Below are 12770 nucleotides of genomic sequence, written 5' to 3'. Positions count from 1 at the left end.
TTACTGAGATAAACAGACACAGGCGTATCTCTGTAGGGGTTCTGTCCATGTTGTCAGACACCAACGATAACATTATGAGCCTGTCACTGGTGAAAACAAGTGGTCTACTTTGGTGCAGATGTTTGCCCCATAGGATCACAGTGTATAACAGTTCTGCAGTTGCAGGTTATAGCATTCTAACTCGATACTGGAACGAATTGTTTTTGTTCCTTGTAAATATTTGGACCCAAAGAGATAGGAAAATAAGGCCCAGATGGGAAAAAAAAATCCTGGAGCTGTCCTTTAATTACTAGATACAAAAAGTTAGAGAGGTTTATGCTACTATACACGCAAGCTAAAAGATTCATCAGTGACTCTTTTGTCTTGCCTCATATCCCCACAACCCAGCAGACACACAGCACCCTCTAGTGAGCAAAATGATCAGCTGCTATTACACGTCCCCAAAGCAGCATCAGTATGACCTGTTGCACATTTTTATCCTTCTCCATGCCTTCTTATTAGTTAGGTTTTAAATATATTCTCATAGCTTACCACAGTAGGATTGCCACTGCTGATAAGCTGGCTGACTTCATGGAAGATGCTCTTACAGTTGATGGATTTGTCTAATGAACCTCGCTTCACTATAACTGCGACTGCCAATAAAATCTGCTCTCGAACATACTTCTGCAGACTGAGGATAAGGAGAGAAGGAAAAATGTGTTAACGATACATCAGGAAAAGCCAACAGGAACCAAATCTGTTCCTTCAGTCACACTTACTTGGGTCTCTGTAATACATAGGTAAGGAGGAATGTTCGGAGAGACTCGATACTGTTCTTCTCCAGCAAGATCCATTCTCTGACCACAGCCTCCATTATGGCTGTTGCAGCCTGAAATAGCACATAGTCCACCTTACTGGTCTCTGGTGAAACAAAGAGCAACACCACTCTGTCAAACTAATGGCTCATTTATATGCAACATTAAATACATATATGGATACAGATGAAGCCTTCTGTCCGTACACTGCGTTCATTTCGTCCATATTCGTGCACGATTTCGGAAAGCTTACAGATACAGAAGAAACTGAACAGTACCGCCAGAACTCATGAAGGCAGTTGTAGCTCAAGAGAGACATGAAGTTTTTACAAAAATGGCAGAACTTATGCAATTTAGTAAGAAATTTTAATCATCTTCTGCTGTTTACAACGCTGCCCTTTCTGATTTTGCCTCTTTTTTTAACAGGTACATTATTACGTCAATATAACATCCACCATCATCATGTTTGTCATCAGAAACATTTGACCCTGAGCTGCCCTCAAGTGAATGTATTGCTTAACATCCATGCCAACATAAAGGACACATGGAATTGTGTGGGTGGTTAGTGTTACATTGTTTAAACAAATGTATTAATTTTCATATGTACAGTGGTGCTTCAAAGTTTGTGAACCCTTTAGAATTTTCTATATTTCTGCATAAAGATGACCTAAAACATCATCAGATTTTCACACAAGTCCTAAAAGTAGATAAAGAGAACCAAGTTAAACAAATGAGACAAAAATATTATACTTGCTCATTTATTTACTGAGGAAAATGATCCAATATTACAGATCTGTGAGTGGCAAAAGTATGTGGACCTTTAGGATTAGCAGTTAATTTGAAGGTGAAATTAGAGTCAGGTGTTTTCAATCAATGGGATGACAATCAGGTGTGAGCGGGCACCCTGTTTTATTTAAAGAACAGGGATCTATCAAAGTCTGATCTTCACAACACATGTTTGTGGAAGTGTATCATGGCATGAACAAAGGAGATTTCTGAGGACCTCAGAAAAAGCGTTGTTGATGCTCATCAGGCTGGAAAAGGTTACAAAACCATCTCTAAAGAGTTTGGGCTCCACCAATCCACAGTCAGACAGATAGTGTACAAATGGAGGAAATTCAAGACCATTGTTACCCTCCCCAGGAGTGGTCGACCAACAAGAGCAAGGCGTGCATCAGGAGAACACTGAACAATGGTGTGCATGGCAGGGTTGCAAAGAGAAAGCCACTGCTCTCCAAAAAGAACATTGCTCCTCGTTTGCAGTTTGCTAAAGATCACGTGGACAAGCCAGAAGGCTATTGGAAAAATGTTTTGTGGACAGAGGAGACCAAAATAGAACTTTTTGGTTTAAGTGAGAAGTGTTATATTTGGAGAAAGGAAAACACTGCATTCCAGCATAAGAACCTTATCCCACCTGTGAAACATGGTGGTGGTAGTATCATGGTTTGGGCCTGGTTTGCTGCATCTGGGCCAGGACGGCTTGCCATCATTGATGGAACAATGAATTCTGAATTATACCAGTGAATTCTAAAGGAAAATGTCAGGACATCTGTCCATGAACTGAATCTCAAGAGAAGGTGGGTCATGCAGCAAGACAACGACCCTAAGCACACAAGTTGTTCTACCAAAGAATGGTTAAAGAAGAATAAAAAGTTAATGCTTTGGAATGGCCAAGTCAAAGTCCTGATCTTAATCCAATCGAAATGTTGTGGAAGGACCTGAAGCGAGCAGTTCATGTGAGGAAACCCACCATCCCCCCAGAGTTGAAGCTGTTCTGTACGGAGGAACGGGCTAAAATTCCTCCAAGCCGGTGTGCAGGACTGATCAACAGTTACCGGAAATATTTAGTTGCAGTTATTGATGCACAAGGGGGTCACACCAGATACTGAAAGCAAAGGTTCACATACTTTTGCCACTCACAGATATGTAATATTGGATCGTTTTCATCAATAAATAAATGACCGAGTATAATATTTTTGTCGTGTTTGTTTAACTGGGTTCTCTTTATCTACTTTTAGGACTTGTGTAAAAACCTGATGATGTTTTAGGTCATATTTGTGCAGAAATATAGAAAATTCTAAAGGGTTCACAAACTTTCAAGTACCACTGTAAAAAGAGAGCATAAATGAGCCTTAATACTACTGAGGTACTTCAGCATAATATAAAAGCATTCACAAAGCAACATATGCAATGATTATTTTCCCCCAGCAGCATGCACACCCATTCATTTCTGACACAGCCAAGAAACTCATCACTGCCAGAGTGAACAACAGCACATATGAGTTTCTTGGTTAAACTGGGTCGCAGTGACACATTTGTCTATTTACCCTGTGACCTGTTTTAGCCAGTGCACTAACATATGCTAAGGAGTGCCCTTGGTGTGTTCGACTGTACTTTATGGGGTTAACAATCAAGCAAATGTGAAACAGTTTTGGCTTTTGCTTGCTTTATTGTATGCTTATCTATGGATTTTATCTCTGCTTTTTATTCTCAGTTATACTTTACCTAGCGTTACGTTACATTAATGGCATTTAACAGGCGCTCTTATCCAGAGCACCGTACAACATACCCAGAGCAGCCTGGGAAACAATTAAACATTAGGTGCCTTGCTCAAGGGCACTTCAGCTATTCCTGCTGGTCCAGGGAATCAAACCTTTTGGTCCCAAACCCGCTTCTCGAACCATTAGGCCATGGCTTCCCCCATGTTAACGTTTTGATGGCTAGTGGAACAGCCTGGAATTCTCACTGAAATTGTTTTTCTTGCAGCCATCGTAGCAAACCGCTCTGTGGAGGAGGACACAGTGCTCCAAAATCTATCACTCCATGCATCATCTATACCGGATATCCAACAGGGTCACGAGTGAGCTGGAGCCAATCCCAGCTGACTTTAGGTGCGACATGGGGTACACCCTGGACAGGTCACCAATCGATTGCAGGGCTGACACAGAGCCGAACAACCATTCACACTCGCAACCACACCTACAGGCAATCTAGAGTAGCCAGCTGATGTCTTTGGACTATGGGAGAAAACTGGAGCTCCCAGTGGAATCTCATGCAGGCACATGGAGAACATACGTGCTACAAAATGCGTTCCAAAATATTCATCCACATGTAGCTCAGAGTAGCATTTCTCTACCAATATCCCAAAATATTGAGCAGGGCTCTACATCAACTTTTGAAACCATTTGTCCTGTCGGGCAAGTTGAAAGGAAATTTACTTGTCCGAATGTGAAGTTAACTTGTCCGAAGAAATATTTGAGAAAAAAAAAAAAAAACCCACAAACTATTTGTAACTCAACAATCTTTATTGCATTTGTTTCCGAATTCACAACATATGCATATCATCTATGAATCCAAAGTAATCAATACTTGATATACTGAGGCAAAAGTTCAAAAATATAGTAACAGACTGATACCATAATTCACCAATTATATCAAACACTTTTTTTCACAAAAAAGTGTTTGATACCCAATAAAGAAATCACTTCACCAGAATTACTTTAACACAAAAATCTATTCACTGCAGAAAAAAAAATTGGACTCCATCAATCATTAATTTATTCATGAGAAATTGAAAACCAGAAAATTAAAATTATATATATATATTTTTTCATTTTTAAATTATTAACTTTTAATATATATCCTCCACTGATTAATTGTTGTTGTCTAATTATTCAGTGTGGCTCCTGTATGGTATTTAATGGTCAAAAAAAAGAATTAATAATTTCAAATAATCCATAATTATATCTAAATTATAGAGCCCTATGTTTCAAATCTCTAAACTCCCATTACTAATTAGTTAATTAATACAGCCGGTAACCTAATTAGCAGCCATTTGACAGCTTGGTATTTCACATAGATAACTTTCCCCACTCCTACCTCACTCCCTGTCAATCCACACGCATGCAGGCGCACATTCCAAGCCCAGCACACCCCGCCACACACGCTCGGCTATATAATGAACACCAACAACAATTCAAAGATTTGGAAATTACCACATCTCATCTCATTATCTCTAGCCGCTTTATCCTTCTACAGGGTCGCAGGCAAGCTGGAGCCTATCCCAGCTGACTACGGGCGAAAGGCAGGGTACACCCTGGACAAGTCGCCAGGTCATCACAGGGCTGACACATAGACACAGACAACCATTCACACTCACACCTACGGTCAATTTAGAGTCACCAGTTAACCTAACCTGCATGTCTTTGGACTGTGGGGGAAACCGGAGCACCCGGAGGAAACCCACGCGGACACGGGGAGAACATGCAAACTCTGCACATAAAGGCCCTCGCCGGCCCTGGGGCTCGAACCCAGGACCTTCTTGCTGTGAGGCGACAGCGCTAACCACTACACCACCGTGCCGCCCGAAATTACCACATACTCAACGTAAATATACAGTTGAATAATGATCCCGCCAACAGAAACGTCAACAAATCCACGTGTATGACACAATTAAAACCAATCATAAACGACCGTTTACTTTTCAGCTCAAATACATGAAGCGGTATTGGCCAGTTTCGCAAGTGGAATATTGCACATGCGCACATCGCTCTTTCCGAATAGAAACATCCGGCGATTCATTAAAACAATATGTCGAGTGAGATGCTTCGGAAATCATGTGAATAAACTGATAAATTTGATATGTAACCTGAATATCGGCGTATTTTGGCACTTGTCCGATCGGACAAGTAACTGAGATGATGAACTTGTCCGACATAAAGTATCACTTGTCCCGGACAAGCGTTAATGTCAAGCCCTGTTGAGACTTTTTTTTTTTTGAAGAAAATATGAAATTCACTGGAGCTGCTCTTTAACTAATCTACATTAAGGAATGCAGAATAGTGTCCTAAACCCTTTTATCAAGGAAAAAAAAAAAACTGCCCTGGAAAGGTTTCCAAAGAGGAAGCTACCACTCACCCAGAATGTGTTTACAAACAGCGAAAGGTGATTTGGACTTGCGAAAGGAGAGGAATATGTGCTCTGCGTGCTGCCTCTGTTCTGTGCTGACCATGGACGGTGGTGCCTGAAAACAAAACAAGACATGCATACATGAGTAAACACACTGGCAATATTAAAACAAATAACACTTAACTTAGGTTTTGCAAAAAAAAAAAAAAAGGTGGCTCTTTAAATTGCACTTTCATACAGTGCTTTTATCACACTGTAGGAAGGAAACATTTCATTCCCTATTATAACATACAGACAGAGGAGACCAGCGAAGAGAGGGAGTTCATTTAGATTGAGGAGAGTCTTTTTTGGCTCAAGATGGCGCCGGTGAGGCAGGCAGCCGTCATACCTGCTCTGGTTGTTTTTGCGTATTTAGCGTTATTATTTTCAGCTTTTTTGCACAGCCTGCACTTTGTCCAACTACGTACACCAGACAGACTCTGATGGACATTGGAGAGAAGTGCAATGTTTCTTTATTTTTAAGGGAATTCAGCTCCACACTGCCGGACGAGATACTGCGGGGCTCCAACAACAATGGAGGGCACGCCAAGTTCAGGCCAAGGAAAAGATCCAGCGGCAAACAAGCGGGAACCAGGAACCAGCTGAGGAGAAGGGCACATAGCCCACCTCTGCCTAGCATTCTGCTAGCCAACATCCAGTCCCAGGAGAGTGAATCCCAGGAGGGCAGCAGGTCCGGATGGGATTACAGGTTGTGTCCTTAAGGCCTGTGCTAACCAGCTAGCAAATGTCTTCACGGTAATATTCAACCTCTCCCTTTCTCAGTGCATTGTCCCCACCTGCTTCAAACAGTCTGTTATAGTTCCTGTGCCTAAGAAACCCCAGGCCAGCTGCCTGAACGACTATCGCCCCATAGCCCTAACATCTGTGGTGATGAAGTGTTTTGAAAGGCTAGTCAAACCCCTCATCACCTCCTCCCTGCCTGCTACCCTGGATCCGCTACAGTTTGCCTATCGTCCCAGCAGATCCACAGATGACGCCATTTCTCACCTAATTCACACCACCTTGGCTCATCTGGACACCCAGAGGGGATCCTACGCTAGACTGCTGTTCATTGACTACAGCTCAGCGTTTAACACCATAATCCCCTCCAGGCTGGTCCAAAAACTGTGTGATCTCAGCCTGCACCCCTCATTGTGCCGGTGGATCCACAGCTTCCTTACAAGTAGGCCACAGGTGGTACGTGTAGGCCGCCATACTTCATCTCCCCTCACCCTCAACATTGGTTCCTCCCCAAGGATGCGTTCTGAGCCCTTTGCTGTACTCCCTGTACACTCATGACTGTATGGCCACTTCAGACTCCAACACCATCATTAAGTTTGCTGATGATACAGCTGTGGTGGGCCTCATCTCCAATAACGATGCGTCTGCCTACCAGACCAAGATTAAATATCTTGCGGGCTGGTGAGAACGACCTCACACTCAACATCAGCAAAACGAAGGAGCTGATAGGGTACTTCAGCAGGAAGCAGCAGAGGGACCTCCAACCCATCTGCATCAACGGGGCCCAGGTAGAGAGAGTGGACAATTTCAAATACCTGGGTGTCCACATTTCACAGGACCTCTCTTGGTCCTGTCATACTAACACCCTGGTTAAGAAAGGCCGCCAGCGCCTCTACTTCTTAAGGAGACTGAAGGACTTCAAACTCCCACTCAGGGTACTAAGGAACTTTTACTCCTGCACTACTGAGAGTGTCCTGAGTGGGAGCATCACTAACTGGATGGGAAGCACCACCAGGAGAGACCAACTGCCTCTCAGGAGGGTGGTTTGCTCTGCTGAGAGAACCATCAGGACCACCCTCCCTAACCTGCAGGACATTTATTCCAACCGTTGCAGGGATAGAGCCAGGAAGTTCGCCAGCAACCCCAGCCACCCAAATAATAGACTGTTCTCCCTGCTGCCTTCAGGGAGACGCTACCGACAGCTGGGTCATTCCATGTCAAATCACCCAAAAAAAAGACATTTTAAACCCCACCTCCTCCAAATTCAATGAAAATTGGTTTATAGGTAAATCCTAGCCAGAAAAGCCAAATTTTCAAATTTTAGCAAAATCGGACCAACGGTTTTTGAGATATCGCCATTTCTTTTTTTTCACGAAAAAGGGCGTGGCCGCCACATTTCAAAGTGCTGTATCTCGGCAACCAGTGGTCCGATTTTCAAAAATAAAGTATATTTGTGAAGGGGAGATCATAAGGAATCTAAATACATCATTACTTTTATCTTTTAAGTGATATATCTCATCATGACCTTTTGACCTATATTTTGACCTTGAAATTGACAATTTGGGACAAATGACCCCGCGACGACTTTTCCTGAAAATTGTAGCCCAACATGTTGCCTACAACATATAAAGAAATTGGAGAGGTAATATTTTTCATTTTGAAGCAATATCAATTAGAATGAGACATACTTGCCACTAAAACGATCATCCCTGTATTCTGTGTACATAAAGCATGTATTATCCATGTACATCACATTCACAAAGTCAAGAGAAGATATATGCCAATTATCAGTCTTATGGAAAATCCAGTGTCTTTAGTCTTTTTATGTAATGACATATCTATTCAGTGTCAAGAATCCATTTGTTGCATACACTTGAAATCCTGAAAAGGTCATCTGAAGAGAGGCAATAGTTTCTAGTAGAGGAGGAGGTTAGGTACGGAGCAGTTATCACACATAGAATATCTGACTCCGGAATCCAACATTGGTCATCCCTTGATGGCCAATGGAAGGTTTTAGCAGGTCCAGATGGATGCATAAATTTGATGTGGTAGTCACCGAATTCCTCAGAAATTTCGTCAACTAGTCTGATCCACGGATGTTCATCGTACATACAGCAGACGAAATTCTCCTGTTTTATTTCCAAGGGAATTTGCATGACCCTGGGTGTACATGTTTCATTGTTGGCGTCTTGGATTTGTACCAAATCTGGAGGACTGTCCTGCTCAGAGAGTTTAAAGGCTTTAATCTGAGTGAGGGAGACAGGTACAAAACGATGATACTGCAGAGTGCCTTTGATAGTCCTTGCTAACTGGAATCGAGGTTTGAGGTTTTCTTCGTTGGCGGCGACTTCATCTTGTGTGACATGAAAGAAGGAGATTCCAGGGATATTCTCGACACAGTATTCAAACAGACATGAAAGACAGAGAACATGTTAACCATGTGGTAAGCATATAATGTGTGAAATGTGTTGAATTGTGTGTACAGATGTACATAGAATGTACAGGAGTAGGACTTTTAGCTGTGGTAATGCACATTTCAAACTGATGCTGCTTCAAAATGAAAAATATTACCTCTCCAGTTTCTTCATATGTTGTAGGCAACATGTTGGGCTACAATTTTCAGGAAAAGTCGTCGCGGGGTCATTTGTCCCAAATTGTCAATTTCAAGGTCAAAATATAGGTCAAAAGGTCATGATGAGATATATCACATAAAAGATAAAACTAATGATGTATTTAGATTCCTTATGATCTCCCCTTCACAAATTTACTTTATTTTTGAAAATCGGACCACTGGTTGCCGAGATACAGCACTTTGAAATTTGGCGGCCACGCCCTTTTTCGCAAAAAAGTGAAAAAAAGAAATGGCGATATCTCAAAAACCGTTGGTCCGATTTTGCTAAAATTTGAAAATTTGGCTTTTCTGGCTAGGATTTACCTATAAACCAATTTTCATTGAATTTGGAGGAGGTAGGGTTTAACTCATTGGGTGATCTGACATGGAATGACCCAGCTGAAGGCCAACACTGAGAGGATGAGCTTCTTCCCTCAGGCCATCAGACTGCTGAACTCTTCATAATGATAACAAGGTACACTACTATGCACTACTGCACTTTGGACTTTTAACCACACAATCACCACATCTCTGCCATGTTTCCACTCATTAATATAGTTTGAGGGTTTTTTTTTCTCCTCTTCCCCTTTATTTCTATTGTTTTTAATTTATCTTATCTATATATTTTTATACTTGCAACGACCTCAGCTACATAAGAATTTCACTGTAATTACTTGTAATTATATGTGACAAATAAAACTTGAAACAAGGACACATTTTACTTGTCCACTAAAACTAGAGTTTTACATGCAGTCTGTCTACATGGCAACACAGGCGGCATTATTCACCTACTTCCCTGTGTACCTTATGTACATCCAAGGCATTAAATTAATGGCAACATTTCTGGAGCACTTTATGAATGCAGGATACACACTAGGGATGGATATTTCAAGCAAAAATACTCTTCAATATTCACCGGGAACTCCATTCTTCGAAAATCATACAACCCCCATAACCTTTTGATGGCTGTAGTAGTCTTTGCCTTTGTATATACCTCCTGTTGCAGCTAATCTCACTGCGCCACACATTTTAATCAATACCTGATACCAACACGTTCTTCTGGTTTTGAGGTGCATTACTGCCAACTTCTAGCATTAATACCAGTATTACTGGTATTACTACCAAGTACAAGTAAAAATACAGGAAAATATATATTTTTAAAAGATAAGACGATATTCACATAAACTTTGATTTTTTATAAATTTAATGACTATTCGAATATTCGAAACTCATGACCCATCCCTAACACATGCAGCAGCCGTCCTCCAAATGCGTAGCTAATAGCAGATTGAAATCCAAACTAAATGGCCAAACAAAGCTAAAAACACAACCGCATAATAAATTTGCTCTATACAACGCTATTAGGAATACTTGTACATCTACTCATTCACAATTCGCAATTATCTAATTAACCAGTCGCATGGCAGCAGTGCAATGTATAAAATCATGCAGATACAAGCCAGCAGCTTTGGATAATGTTCACATCAATCGTCAGAATGGGGGAAAATGTGATCTCTGACTTTGACCCTGGCGTGACTGTTGGTGTCAGATGGGCTGGTTGGAGTGTTTCTATAACTGTTGATCTCCTGGAATCTTCACACACAACAGTCTCTAGACTTTACTCAAAAAGGTGCAATAAAGAAGAAAGAAAAAACAACATTCAGCAGTTCTGCAGACTGAAACACCTTGTTGATGAGAGGTCAACGGAGAATGGCCAGACTGGTTCTAGTTGACAGAAAGGATACAATAACTCATAACTACTCTGTACAATTGTGGTGAGCACAAAAATCTCTCAGTATGCACAACACATAGAACCTTGAGGCAGACAGGCAACCACAGCAGAAGACCATGTTGGGTTCCATTTCTGTCAGCTAAGAACAGAAAGCTGACGCTGCAGTGAGCACAGGCTCACCAAAACTGGACAGTTTAAGACTGAAAAATGTAGCTTGTTCTGATGAATCTTGATTTTGATCGAGGCACACAGATGGTAGGATCAGAATTTGGCATCAAAATCATGAATCCATGGACCCAATCTGCCTTGTGTCAACAGTCCAGGCTGGTGGAGGTGGTGTATTGGTGTGGGGAATGTTTTCTTGGCAAACTTTGGGCCTGTTAATAATCAATCAATCAATCATTGCTTGAATACCACAGACTATTTGAGTACTGTTGCTGAACATGTGCATCCCTTCATGCCCACAATTTGCCATCTACTAATGGCTACTTCAAGCATAATAATAATAATAATAATAATAATAATAACACCATGTCACAAAGTAAATGTCATCTCAAACTGGTTTCATGAACATGACTGAGAGTTCAGTGTTCTTCAGTAGCCTTCCCAGTCTCCAGATCTGAATCCAGTAGAACACCTTTGGGATGTGGTAGAACAGGAAATTCACAGAAAGAAAAGTGCACCTGAAATCCCTGTGTGACGTCAACATGGACCAGAATCTCAAAGGAATGTTTACAACTTCTTGTGGAATCCATGCCATGAATAACTGAAGCTGTTCTGAAAGCAAAGGGAGACCCTACCTAGTATTATTCTAGCCACAGTCACTGGATATGAGCAATCATGCACTCTGATTGGCTACTCTACTACTAGGCTATCAGCTCATATACCGGGAGTGTGTGTGTGTGGGGGCGGAATGGCAGCGCATGTCGCTGAACCAACCAAGGACGAAATAAAAACTCTACTCGAAAACAAAACCCCCAAAAATACAAAAAAAAAAGCAACAAAATATGGAATGAAAGTATTTGATGGTAAGAACTTTTATTTTTCAAGAAGAATTATAGCATTTTCCACAAATTACTACTGTCATTTCGCTGGTTTTTCATCTCTGATTTTGTCAGACATTTTGTGTAAAGTTTTTAATTTATCGAATTTGCAAAAAATAAAAAAAATGCTCCGTTTCTCAAAATCCAGTGAATGTGGATAGAATAAAAATTATTCCACTCAATTTCGTCGTATGTGGCTTATAGCCAACTCAGAGCTACGCACCACGTTGGCTATCAGCTCATGTACGACTCGATTTTGTGGAATAACTGTTAATTAGTATCGTGTCCCTAATAAAGTGCTCAGTGAGTATATATTCTAACTATAAAATTTAAAGAAATTATCTACATAATTTTAATAGAACAAGCATCTATGAATAACCTTTTAGAGGACACCCAGATACATTAATAATTAATTTTGACACATTCATCTGCATGACAATGTGTCCAAAATCAAAAATTAAGACAACAAAAATTGAAAAATGATAAATCAATTTGATAAATATTAAAGGGTTTTCATATGTCGAACCCTTATGTCTGGTTCTATATTTTGCTGCGGCAAAATATAGAACAGGAAAATTGTGTGGGTTTTTTCCCTTTTTTTGCTACATTTCATGCTTATTTAGAGAATAATAGCAATTTTTCACCCCTTTAAAACAAATACAACTACTCTTGCGCAAAGTGCAAAATAAAATTTAAAAAAATGAATTACTCACTGCACAACTGCAAATAATTTGTATATTATTTTCTCATTCATCTCATTATCTCTAGCCGCTTTATCCTTCTACAGGGTCGCAGGCAAGCTGGAGCCTATCCCAGCTGACTACAGGCGAAAGGCGGGGTACACCCTGGACAAGTCGCCAGGTCATCACAGGGCTGACACATAGACACAGACAACCATTCAC

The 12770-nt window shown here is 40.9% G+C and overlaps 1 protein-coding gene across 1 annotated transcript in view; it reads right to left on the bottom strand.

The window, feature by feature from the left end:
• The window catches only part of xpo4 (exportin 4), a 73045-nt gene that overhangs the window by 45343 nt on the left and 14932 nt on the right, over positions 1–12770 (bottom strand). Inside the window, exons 2-4 of the mRNA XM_060929604.1 lie at positions 5712–5817; positions 759–900; positions 532–670 (exon numbers count right to left, since the gene is read on the bottom strand). Coding sequence (XP_060785587.1) covers positions 532–670; positions 759–900; positions 5712–5817 — 387 coding nt within the window. The remainder of the gene's footprint in view (positions 1–531; positions 671–758; positions 901–5711; positions 5818–12770) is intronic.

The sequence above is a fragment of the Neoarius graeffei genome, chromosome 9, assembly GCF_027579695.1.
Source record: "Neoarius graeffei isolate fNeoGra1 chromosome 9, fNeoGra1.pri, whole genome shotgun sequence".
Classification (NCBI taxonomy): domain Eukaryota; kingdom Metazoa; phylum Chordata; class Actinopteri; order Siluriformes; family Ariidae; genus Neoarius; species Neoarius graeffei.
Note: the sequence above shows the minus strand (reverse complement) of the source record. Positions and strands in the feature narration are given on the sequence as shown.